The sequence below is a fragment of the Leopardus geoffroyi genome, chromosome D4 (genome assembly GCF_018350155.1).
Source record: "Leopardus geoffroyi isolate Oge1 chromosome D4, O.geoffroyi_Oge1_pat1.0, whole genome shotgun sequence".
Classification (NCBI taxonomy): Eukaryota; Metazoa; Chordata; class Mammalia; order Carnivora; family Felidae; genus Leopardus; species Leopardus geoffroyi.
The window spans coordinates 82,304,721-82,317,783 of NC_059342.1; the positions used below are offsets into that span (position 1 = coordinate 82,304,721).

Sequence of the window (13,063 nt, forward strand, 5' to 3'; positions counted from 1 at the left end):
AACACAGGTATCTATCTTCATAAAATGTTTTGACAATTCACATCAAAATCGGAAAACTTTCATAAATTCAGAACATGTTGTATTTTCTCTACCTGACTCCTCTTGTGTAGGAATATTATACCCTTAGCTCTTAATCCAAGATACTCTATAAATCTTGGTTGGGAGTACATTGATGAGCCAATACTTCTTTGGTGAAAAGTTCAGTTAGAGAATTTTTTAATCTTTTTCTTCTTGAAAAATCCACCGAACATTATTTTAGTTGGAAAGAAGTTGCCAACCTGTATTGAAATAGCTGATAAAGAAGTCACTCCTTCTCACTTAGCATTGCCTAAACTAATTTTCTGACTTTGTATCTGATATTACTTGCTTTAGTATCAGGTAATCTTGTCCTCTAATGTAGGTCTTTTATTCAGCAAACAGAGTAACTGAACCATGAACACACAGTTTAATTAAGGGGATCAGGATGATGGTGGGGAGACACATAAGGAACTATGTCGTTATAAAATTCATCAAGTACCAGAATATAGATAAAAGCAGATTTATATGGAACACAATTATTGCCTATTAAAGCAAAGAAAGGTTTCATAGAGTAGGTAACAATTTAGCAAAACCTTACAGAATGATTAAGAATTACTCAAAGAAGTGAGTCTGTGAAATGTAGAAAAATCAACAGGCTTGAAAAAGGCCTAGGGTTATGATCACTGCATACAGTAGAATTGAACGTGCTTGCTTTCCTTTTTTCTCCCAAATGGACATTTTGTTATTTGTTTTCTCTAATTATAAAAATAATGTCTGCTTTATACATAAAATTCAGACAGTATGAGACATAAGTAAAACCCAGTCATAATCCTATTATTTAGCAACACAATCATAAATATTTTGGGTCTTTCTTCACTTAACTTTTCAGGATGAATTTACAAGGTGATGTTCCTTCTCTTTCCCTTTTTAAGTTAATGTTAGTAATTCCTAATGATAATTTTAGGTGGTTTCTCTGGTCCTTCCTTCACGCAGTAAGATAAAAAGATGGATAGCCAGAACAGCTGCAATTTATAAATGACACAAGGAAATTCAGTGATTTCTCAAAGATCGCAGAATGAGTATGTGAGTGGGTTTGAAGTCAGTAACAATACTTTCCAGTATCCAAATGGGACTTCTGGTTCTTTTGTGCCTTGCTTTCTGGTAAAACTGAGATTTATGTACTTGTTTCAAGATGCCTTAGCTTTTACACTGAAGCTGAGTAAAATTACTCAGTCTGAACCATTTTCACTTCTATTTTCATTGCAGTCTGACACAAGTAGTGGGAACTGTAGATCATCAGGAATTTGTCTTTAATTTTCTCAACATCTGTGGATATCTCAAGTGCACACTGTCATTTCATAAGCATGCATTTCCTAAGACAAAATCTCTACTGGAAAAAGATCCCAAACTGCCTAATGTAGCTTTGGATAACTGTCAAATCAAGTGGTGCCTAGTTGGTATTGTTGCAGAGAACGGAAACGGGCTATAAAGTTAGAAGTAGAACATTAACACCAGGAAATGACTCTGGCTTTTGCCTTTGAAACGTTTTGTCCTTTGCTTCTATAAAGTTTTGCTCTTAAGGAAATAGACCTGTAGCCAATTCTACCCTATAAATTATTACTTTTATTTGATACATTTAGAAAGGACAGGTGTTACTTCAGTAATGGGTCTTACACATAAATAGTAGGTGTGTTCTTAGTTTTCTCTGGATAATGGAAAGTGGAAGAACTGCTTTTTTTTTTTCTTGTTGTTGTTGTTGTTACTTGGTTTTTCAAACCTTCTCTCCAGAAGGTGGGTCAGAATTTATTTAGAAATAGCTGAAAGTGGGGGTTGCCTGCTGGCTCATTTGGTGGAGCATGTGACTCTTGATCTCAGGGTTGTGAGTGCAAGCCCCACGTTGGGTGTAGAAATTACTTAAAAATAAAATATTTAAGAGGCGCCTGGGTGGCTCAGTTGGTTAAGTGTCTGATTCTTGATTTTGGCCCAGGTCATGATCTCATGGTTCCTGAGATTGAGCCCCACATTGGGCTCTATGCTGACAGCGCAGAATCTGCTTGGGACTCTCTGTCTCTCTTTCTCTGCCCCTTCCTGCTCATGCTGTCTCTGAAAATAAATAAACTTTAAAAAAATAAAATCTTTAAAAATAAAAGCTGAAAGTGATACTAATTGTATGCTTACTAATTGACAGGTACTGTGATGTAGAAATGAGATAATCCCTGTAAAAATCATATATAATGCCTTAATTATAAATAATAAATGCCCAGTAAGCATGTTATTATTGTATCATTGAATCCTCATGACATGACAGTCCTATGAGATAGATATTAACACTTTCATTTTAGAGATGAGGCAGTTGTGGCTCCCAGAGGGTAATTTGCCCACAGCCAACAGTTAGTATCAGAGCCATGTCCCAAATTCAGCTCTTACTGTGGAGCCCAGGATGTAAGTACAGGCTGCTGTTCACATGGTCTGTATGTGAATGGTGACCCCTGGAGTTGTGCCATAAGCCAGCTCTTGTGCCCACTGTTTTTACTACCACCCTGCTTTATAAGCAGAATTATGAATAAATCACTTGCCATGCAGTCTCTGTCCTTACAAACATTTATGTCTGCGTTTACAGTAGCTGCTAAATTGGCTACTTTATATTTCTTGGGTTTTTTTTCCCTCAATTCAGGACTGTTTCTTAAAGTATTCTCCCCTCCTCCTCTTAATCTAGTTTACACAGAGATGAACATAAATCTGAATATGACCATTGATTTATCCATACATACCTGCTTTGCTTTTTTTATTTTTATATTTCTGTTAAGTTAGAAGTCTTTGTTGGGCTTCAAAATAAAATTGTTTTGTAGCATGCTAATTGGTCTTGCCCAGTATTCTTAGTAAATGTTAAACCTTTAATGATTCTCAGAATAACAGAAAATGATGCTTTGTTTTTGTTGTATTTAAGTAAACAAAGCTAAAATAAAGCATTCAGATTTCATTTTTTATAACTCAAAATCTGTAGAGTATCCAGTATCAAAATTGGTAAAATAATACTACTTTGGCTTCTATTCTTTGCATTTATAAAACTCAATTCAGTAAACCTATATTGCAGGTACACTGTGCAATGAATCTATCCAAAGCTTTGGGAATAATATAAAGATACCTTAAGAAGCAATCCCTGCCATCTAATCCAGACTGGTTCAAGGTCTGGTTCTATAAAACATGTATGCTCATATGGTAGCACTCCCTAAGGAGGGACTAATTAAACCCCATATAGTGGGGTTAAGATTTCCCAGAGGAGGTAACACAATTTAAGCTTGGTCTTAACAGAAAGGAGAAGGAGAAGAGGACTTTCTAGGAAAGGGAACAGTCTATAGAGTCTTGATGCTTGAAAGCTTATGATATGTCTTAGGGAAGTTGAGTAATTTGACGTGTCTGGTAAGAGATGAAAGCATAAATTGGGCAGAGTTGTGAAAAATTCATAGCATATAGTTACAAATTTGGGCTTTATCTTATGGAAATTGAGGAAACATGGAAGGGTTTGATCAGAACTAAGGTTTGCAATTGTAACTTGAATGGCCATATGACAGATCAGAGGGGAGAGAGAAAGAAGGCAGGGAAACTCTTACCTTTCCAGTAGACTTACGTAAAATGAAAGAAGCTGTCCTGTGGTATTACCTACATAGAGGGTGGAAAAAATGCACAAGTGAGCAAGGATCAGTAAGCTTTGTGAGTATTGTGGGAATGAGAGGAGTGACAGGTGATTGTGCTCTTCATAGGCTCACTAAGTGGATAGTATTACAATTCACTGATTTAAAAAAAAACAACAACAACAAAGCAAGGGTGGCGCCTTGTTGGCTCAGTCTGTAGAGCATGTGACTCTTGATGTTGGGGTCGTGAGTTTGAGCCCCACAATGGCGTAGAGCTTACTTTAAAAAATAAAAAGAATACAGGAGGAGGATCGGACAGTGAGTTAAGTTTGACACACTAAGTCTGGAATATCTACCTGAAGAATTCTCTCCAGTAGGGAGCTAAGGAAGGAGTTGTAGGTATATATTAGGGATTGTTTGTATGTCATTGGCCATAGATGAGGTGGCCACAGGAGAGCCTGTAAAATAAGGTTATTGCCAAAAACAGAACCCTGGATGAATATCTTTTGGGATGCAATAGAAAAAAGTAAATACTTTTGTTCTTTTTTTGTAGAAACCACTTGTTTTTTTCTAATTTTTAAAAAACAGACTTTATTTTTTAGTGCAGTTTTAGGTTCACAGCAAAACGGAAAGTACAGAGATTACTTCTATAATCCCTGCTCCCACAAATGCATAGCCTTCCCCACTATCAATATCCCTTTTCTATTTTAAGTTTATTGAGTTAAAGTTTACACACAGTAATATGCAGCCCTTTTAGGTGTATAGTTCTATAAGCTGTAGTGAATATAAACTCTTACATGACAACCACCACAATTAAGATACAGAATATTTTTACCATTCCAGAAAGTTCCTTTGTACTTTTTTTTTTTTAGCGAATCCTCTCATCTCCTTCCTAGCCCCTGACAACCAATGATCTGATTTCCATCGCTATAGTTTTCCTTTTCCGGAATTCCATATAAATGGAACCTTACGGTATGATGGAGTTTTTTGTGTCTGGCGTCTTTTACTTGGAATAATCCATGTTATTGTGTGTATTAATAATTCATTCCTTTTTACTGCTGAGTAGTATGCCATTATATAGCTATATGGCAGTTTATGCACTAAGCAGTTGATAAACATTTATATTCAGTTTTTGGTGATTATCAATACTGCTATAAACATGCACAAAGAGGCACAGGTGTTAATTTTTCTTGGGTAAATGCCTAGGACTGAGTCATATGGTAGGTGTATATTTACCTATGAAATTTATAAAAGACAGCTAAAGTGTACCATTTTGCATTCCCACCAGCAGTGTATGGGAGGTTTTCAGTTGTCACGCATCTTTGTGAATTCTTGGTATTCTCAGTATTGTCTTGTTTTTAATTTTAGCCAATCTTATTAGGTGTATGGAGGCATCCTATTGTGGTTTCAGTTTCTCTACTGGCTAATGAATTGAGTTTCTTTCACGTGCTTGTTTGCCACCTTCATACTTTTTTTGGTGAAAATGCCCATTTTTTAAATTGGGTTGCTTGTTTCCTTAATGAGTTATGAGATATTCTGGGTAGATGTATTCTGGGTATAAATCCTTCATCAGAAACATGATTTGCAAGTATATTCTCCAAGTCTGTGGCTTGTGTTTTCATTCTCTTAGTAGTGTCTTTTGAGCAGAAGTTTCTAGTTTTGATAAAGCGTGTTTTATCATTTTTTTAATGCTACTTTTTGTATTGTAAGAAATCTTTGTGTCTCAGGATTTTCATAGATTTTCTCCTTTGTTTTTCTTCTGTAGGTTATATAGTTTCAGGATTTGCATTTAGATTGTGACCCATTTTGCATTAATTTTTGTATATGATGTGAAGTATTAGCTAAGATTCATGTCTTTACATAGGTATGGATGTCAGGCTAATTGTTCTAACACCATTTATTACCTTTCTCCATTGAATTACCCTGCCAACTTTGTTGAAACCAATTGGTCATATATATGTCAGTCTATTTCTGGATTCTGTTTTGTTCCACTGATCTGTATGTCTGCCCTTTACTAATATTGCAGTGTGTTGATTACTTTACCTGAAGCTACATCTGTTTTAGAGATGATTGTGTTATCTGTTAAGAATGCTCTTGGCAGCAAGGAACAGAAAAACCCTGCTTATAGTGGGTTTATTTTGTGTTAATAACAAGAAGTCTAGCAATAAGCGGTTGTTGGTTTATTTAAGCTATTCATCAATACCAGAGGTCAACAAACTATAGTCTGCTGGCCTAATCTGGCCTGCCACCTGTTTTGTAAATAACCTGTGGAGGTTCTTCAAAATGCATATGCCCAGCCAGGCTCTACTAGGGTGGGAGGTGAGGGGAGGGAGGGAGGAGCAAATATTTGAATTTTAAAATGCCTCCTGGTAATATTAGTAATTATACTACAGAGTCATGGTTAAGAACCATTAACCTAAGGTTGATTCTTAAGACTGTGGTCCCCAGACTAGCAGTATCACTATCTCCTGGAAATTTTTTAAAAATATACATTATCAGGTCCACTCAGAATTACTGAATTGGAATTCATTTGGGGCCCAACACTTTGCGTCATAAAAATTCTCCACGTGATTCTGATGCATGTCAGAGTTTGAGAGCCTTGAAAGTCATTGTGAATTATTTCCCAGATAAGCCCAGGGAAGACTGTCTTTAGAAAGAAAACAACAGGGTACCTGGCTGGCTCAGTCAGTGGAGCGTACTGCTCTTGATATCAGGGTCATTAGATCAAGCCCTATGTTGGGCATAGAGATTACTTAATAAAAAAAAATTCTTTTAATAAAAAAACAAAAAGCTTAATTGGTTTAAGTATGTGTATTGTAATGTCACAGACAGTAATTCTGAAATTAAATTGAAGGTTCACAAATGATCTAACAAAATTGTTGAGTACTATTTTGGACCTAATTATCCGAAGTGTATGTTGCATTGCTATTTTTAAGCAGCTTTTAAAAATCACATGTTTGCATGTGAACATTTCTTTTTCCTAGTCCTTAAGGAAGAGTTAAGGAAATGGAACACAGTTCTTATGTTTATAGATTTTATAAATGAGAGAAGAATGCAAGATGAACATGTATAAACACAAAATACAAACATATAAACGTTTTCTCTCAGGGTTAGGTATATTTTTGTTATTGGTAAATAATATGAAAATGTAGACAGTCTATCCAGCAGAAAACTTGAGTTTAATTACCCTGTATACCAAAGAACAAAATAGTACTTCATAATATGTAAAATGTCTTCTCTTTGATTTAGTTTGCTCTTTTAGTGATGGCTTCCCCAGTTATAATTACTAATTACCTAAACATGGAATTGAATATCTTTTCTCCATCTGTGTTTAGGAAGCTGTAACTACTACTTATGTATGTTCTTTCTCTCCCCTTGGAAAACAGACTATCAAATAGACCATCTTTTATTTACTGCAGGTGATATAGTAATTCTTCTCCAGTTCTGAAAGAGTAAGAGGCTAATTGGAACTAAGCTGTGGTTTGTTTTTCAGATGGTTTAAAAACTTGTGAAAGTAGAACTTCTGAAAAAAGAAATTTGATTGCACTTGGATGTGTAAGATCAGGCAGAACAAAGAATTAAAATTACTTGACCTGCTTTTTAGTTCCATTAGCAGTGACTGTAAACATAAAATGAAATTCACGGAAATAAACATTGTAACCGAAGCCAAGAGGCTGAACACTTGTCTGGCCTTTATTTCTAAGGCAAGAGTAGCTGACATGTTAAATTTCCTTGGGAAATGTCAGCAAAAAAAGATTTAAAACTGTTTGTTTCTTGGGGCGCCTGGGTGGCGCAGTCGGTTAAGCGTCCGACTTCAGCCAGGTCACGATCTTGCGGTCCGTGAGTTCGAGCCCCGCGTCGGGCTCTGGGCTGATGGCTCAGAGCCTGGAGCCTGTTTCCGATTCTGTGTCTCCCTCTCTCTCTGCCCCTCCCCTGTTCATGCTCTGTCTCTCTCTGTCCCAAAAATAAATAAACGTTGAAAAAAAAAAATTTAAAAACTGTTTGTTTCTCAATTATAATTTATAGCCAAAGGAACTTGAAGCTTATAGGGCTATAAAACTATGTTTGAACAGGGTTCTTTGGTAGTCCAGAGGTGTCTATTATTGACATTTTCTTCCTAACTTCTGTGTTGATTTTACTGAGAAGACCTCATTCTCTGTAACAATCTCCTAGCCCCACCCATTTTAACTTTTTGTCAGGTTTAGTCTTCAGAAACCCTCCTAAATCAGCCCCCTTTTTTGATTATGACTTTTCCTAAATTAATTCCTTTGTTAAAATTTTTTTAGTGTTTCTTGAATAAGCATTTAGTGACATTGCTGGGTTTTGTCACTTGTGGTTTTCCTTAGCATTGGAAAGCATTACTTCCTTGTTGAGCAACTAATAATAAACCATCATGACTCTAGACAAATAAATACTTGACATTACTGAAATGGAGTGCTTCTGTTGCTCAGGGCCATTTTATACGTACAAGCTTTATTCAGGTGTCTCAGAACTTTAAGAAACTGTTAATATCAGAGAAGTCTTCCTTAGACTTATTTATAGTAGGAATGGTAAAATACATGTGAAAATTTATTACCTACTAAGTCTGTTTCTATGATAACTTTGCAAGCGAACACATTTTCCCTTTTTCTTAAGGATAAGCGAAGCCCCTAAGGATAATCCCATTAGCAGCGTTATTTCTCAGCAGAGAAATAAAATTATGAATATTTTCATTGCTAGTTGAGGACACTGTAGAAAACTTACGTTTTATTGCCATAATTTTATTTAAATTTTTTTTTAAATTTACATCCAAGTTAGTTAGCATATAGTGCAATAATGATTTCAGAAGTAGAATCCAGTGATTCACCCAACAAGTGTCTTCCTTAATGCCCCTTTATCCATTTCTAATAACATTGACAGACTATCACATACATTTCCGGGCATTACTCTCAAATTCACTATACACTTTTTCATGAAAAACTGTATGTATTAAGGGAGCAGCTGCAGCTCTTACTGCAGATCTTGATTTATTCTGTTTTTAAAAAACATTCAGAAGATATCTTTGTATCACAAGAAATGCTGACGATCTCTAGAATGTGGACCCATTTGAATTAGTACTGGCCTGTCTTTCTCACTTTGCTGATTGCATGTATTTGTGACCCTTAGATTATAGGGAATGGAAGTGAACAGCAGCTGCAAAAAGAGCTAGCAGATGTTCTGATGGATCCTCCAATGGACGACCAGCCAGGGGACAAAGAACTTGTGGAAAGGTCACAACTGGATGGTGAAGGAGATGGACCTCTTTCTAACCAACTGTCAGCTTCATCCACCATTAACCCTGTGCCATTAGTAGGCCTCCAAAAACCAGAGATGAGCTTGCCAGTGAGACCTGGACAAGGAGGTTAGGATTGCTGCATTGCTTGCTTTACTGAAGGTTAATGTTTTTATTATGTGAGTGTCCACCCTTATACTAGGTTTGATTCAGAGCAGGCAAAAAACATTATCTGTGTTTTCTAGAATCTTTAGATTTTAGATTTAAGGGGTTGTGTGAGGGGTAGGTATATGTACCATTCTGATTTCCCTTTAAATGTGTATCATTTATATCAAAGAGATAACAGTAGTTAAATGACATTGAGGTAGTCTTATTTCAGAATGTTTCAAGATTTTGCCAAGAAAGAAAGAATTTGAGTACAGTGTTGGAGATGTGGAAGAATAATGCTTGGGAAGAGATACTTGTTCCAGGCCTGAAAAGCTCTTTGGGAGTAGTTGCCAGGTTGAAAAAGGGAGGCAAAAGGCACCACAGAGGAGGAATAGGGCAGTTATAAAGGCTCACTGGGAAAGTAGAGTGTTAAAACTGTAGAGCTTTATTGGGAAAGGGAAAGCAGGGGCATTGAGAAAACATAATAAAGTGGCTAAGATGATGAATGAGAGAAATAAAGCAGTGCAGATCAGAAAGAAGACAGAGATAGGATTTTTCAGAGTGTTAAAATATTAAATGTTATTTTTTTACTTAAATACAAATTATAAAGTCAAAAAAAATTAGAAGAGGCAGAAATACAAATCAGATCTAACCTCAGATCACATTTTAAATTTGGGATTAACAGTAAAGCAATTCCTAAAAATTTTGGTGTCAGTGACAGAGTTTTAATATGAAATTTCTGACTTCAATGGGCATTTATTGTGGGGCAATGAAATATTATCTCAATGTAACCTGTAGATTTTTACTTGGTGTTCATGTCAACAAAATATCAGAATGAAAGTAACCCTCTATTAACATTTCTTTCAGATTCCGAAGGGTCAAGTCCTTTCACACCAGTGGCTGATGAGGACAGTGTAGTTTTCAGCAAACTAACTTATTTAGGCTGTGCCTCAGTAAATGCTCCCAGGAGTGAAGTGGAAGCATTAAGGATGATGTCCATCTTAAGAAGCCAGTGTCAGATTTCACTAGATGTAACCCTTTCAGTGCCGAATGTATCTGAAGGAACTGTGAGGTAAGACCAGCTTCCTGAAATGTTTGTACCATTGGATCAGATTTCTGACCTATAGATTTAGAAATAATAATGAACAAAATACATAACTTCTTATTCATGTAATGTTTCATTCTTCTGGCACTTGTGCTATCTTGTCTTCCAAGGATTGTGATACTTATGCAAATTAGTCACTCAGAACAGTTTTTTTATATACATTTCCCCATGCCAATTATGTGTAGTACATTAAAAATTTAAATGTTTGGGGGTTAATTAAAATATGTTGGCCTGAAAATATGCCTAATAAGTTTATTTATATTTTCCCTGTTCCACCATACAAATACTAGCTTGACACATTAGTTCAGTAAGAAGTTTAATATTGAATCTAACTGAACATATTAGAATCAATAATATTAACATTATCAGAATCAACACTTTTTTTAACTTTTTTTTTATTTTTTAATATTTATTTATTTATTTATTTATTTTTGAGAGACAGAGACAGAGCGTGAGCTGGGTAGGGGCAGAGAGGGAGAGACAGAATCGGAAGCAGGCTCCAGGCTCTGAGCTGTCAGCACGGAACCCGATGCAGGGTTCCAACTCACCACAAGATCATGACCTGAGCCAAAGGTGGATGCTTAACCAGTTGAGCCACGTAGGCACCCCTTTCTTCAATTAGTTTTATATCATGAATCTCTTTCCATATCAGTAAATTTGTGATGGTATATGATAGATTATTTAGAAATAACCAGTCTCTGGAGCACCTGTCTGGCTTAGTTGGTGGAGTGTGGAACTCATGATCTCCGGGCTGTGAGTTTGAGCCCTACATTGGGTATAGAGATTGCTTAAAAAAATATAGTCTTACAAAAACAAAAAAAAGAACCAGTCTTTTATATTAGACATTTTAGTGTTGCTGTTGTTGTTTTTAATGAGAAAAGTACTACTAATAATGGCTAATATTAAGCTTTTATTAAATGGGTACGTAAGTGCTTTACCTATAATTCTCCTATAAATAGTTACGTTTGAGCTAAATTTTTGTATGTTTGAAATTGCCTTAGGATAAATTCCTAGAAGTAGACTTACTGAGTCAAAAGGTTTCCCCATTTTCATTGTTTTTGATACGATGCCAAATAGCCATCTAGAAATATTGATCTGTTTTGTATTTTTATCAGCATTGTATGAGAATATCTATTTCTCTGCCCCCAGAAGCATTTTGGGTTTTCATGGTGGTAGAATTGTACCTATATGTGGATAATAGTAGGTTACTTAATATTTAATATTTCATTCATCTGTATGTATAATTCTTCTTTTGAGTTTTTAAAGAACCATTGCACTTAGACTCACAAATCCTAATTTTAATGGTATTTATTAATGTGAAACTCTTTTTTTTTAATGTCTGTTTATTTTGAGGGAGAGAGAGAATCCCAAGCAGGTTCCACAATGTCGGCACAGAGCCCAACATGGCTCTCACAAACCGTGAGATGGTGACCTGAGCTGAAAACAAGAATCAGACGCTTAACCAACTAAGCCACCCAGGCACCCCTAATGTGAAACTTTCAGTAAAATTTGTTCAGCTCTCATTTCTGTATGCTTCTTAGTCAGTAGTCATGCCCAACTGAAGTTATACTTTGTTCTGATATATTTTAATTCTATAAATATGCAAAAGCAATTTCTCTTGCCCTATGTTTTCAAAGTTTTTATCTTATCACAGTGCCTTTGAATGTGAATTGGGTTCCCTTCCTATGTGTTTGCATTACACACAGGGACCCCTGGGGTTTCCCCATCCATGGCCTTGCCCATTCAGTGTTGAAATTGCCGTTTCTTTTCATTCCTTTCATATTTATGTCCTCATTGTCCAGGGCAGAGCCCGGAATGTTGTGGGTATCACAGAAGTATTATTGAACCAATACATTTTTGAGTGAATGACACATCTTTGATTTTCGTAATGATGTCCTTTGATTCTAGTAATTATCTTTTTTGTAGATATTAACGTTTTGTACAGTCTCTCTTATTTGCCATGAATCAGAAGAACATGTTTCATTATGAGAAAGCACATCAGTTTTTTTTTTTTTTTTGTTAAGTTTATTTATTTATTTTGAGAGAGACAGGCGATGCGAGTGGAGGAGGGGCAGAGAGAAAAGGAGAGAGAGAGAATCCCAAGCAGGCTCCATGCTGTCAGTGCAGAGCCTGACACAGGGCTCGCACTGACAAAACCGCAAGATCATGACCTGAGCTGAAACCAAGAGTTGGACACCTAACCCACTGAACCACCCAGGCAGGTGCCCCAGCACAGCAGGTTTTTTATTCTTTTTTTTTTTTAATGTTTATTTTATTTTTGAGAAAAAGGGAGACAGAGTATAAGCAGGGGAGGGACAGAGAGAGAGGGAGACACAGAATCCAAAGCAGGCTCCAGGCTCTAGGCTCTGAGCTATCAGCACAGAGCCTGATGTGGGGCTTGAACCCCTGAACCATGAAATCATGACCCAAGCCGAGGTTGGACGCTTAACCAACTGACCCACCCAGGCACCCCAGTTTTTTATTCTTTAAAAAAAAAAAAAATTTTTTTTTAATGTTTATTTTTGAAAGAGAGAGTGTGAGCAGGGAAGGGGCAGAGAGAGACAGGGAGACACAGAATCCAAAGCAGGCTCCAGGCTCTGAGCTGTCAGCACAGAGCCCGACGTGGAGCTCAAACTCAAGGACCTGAGCCAAAGTCGGACATTTAACCGACTGAGCCACTCAGGCGCCCCAGTTTTTTATTTTATTTTATTTTATTTTAATTTTTTCTCATGTTTGTTTATTTTTGAGAGACAGCATGAGCAGGGGAGGGGCAGAGAGAGAGTGAGATACAGAATCTGAAGCAGGCCCGATGTGGGACTCTAACTCATGGAACGTGAGATCATGACCTGAGCTGAAGTCGGTTGCTTAACCGACTGAGCCACCCAGGCACCCCTATTTTTTTAAATAAGA

General features: G+C 36.5%; 1 protein-coding gene across 5 annotated transcripts in view; it reads left to right on the plus strand.

The window, feature by feature from the left end:
- Positions 1–13,063, plus strand: part of RABGAP1 (RAB GTPase activating protein 1) — a 180,730-nt gene that overhangs the window by 40,382 nt on the left and 127,285 nt on the right. For all 5 annotated transcript variants that reach the window (XR_006710416.1, XM_045469812.1, XM_045469814.1 and 2 more), the window contains 2 exons: positions 8,796–9,030; positions 9,916–10,120. Coding sequence is in view for 4 of the 5 variants with exons in the window: in XM_045469812.1 (XP_045325768.1) it covers positions 8,796–9,030; positions 9,916–10,120 (440 nt within the window). In the remaining variant the exon portion in view is untranslated. The remainder of the gene's footprint in view (positions 1–8,795; positions 9,031–9,915; positions 10,121–13,063) is intronic.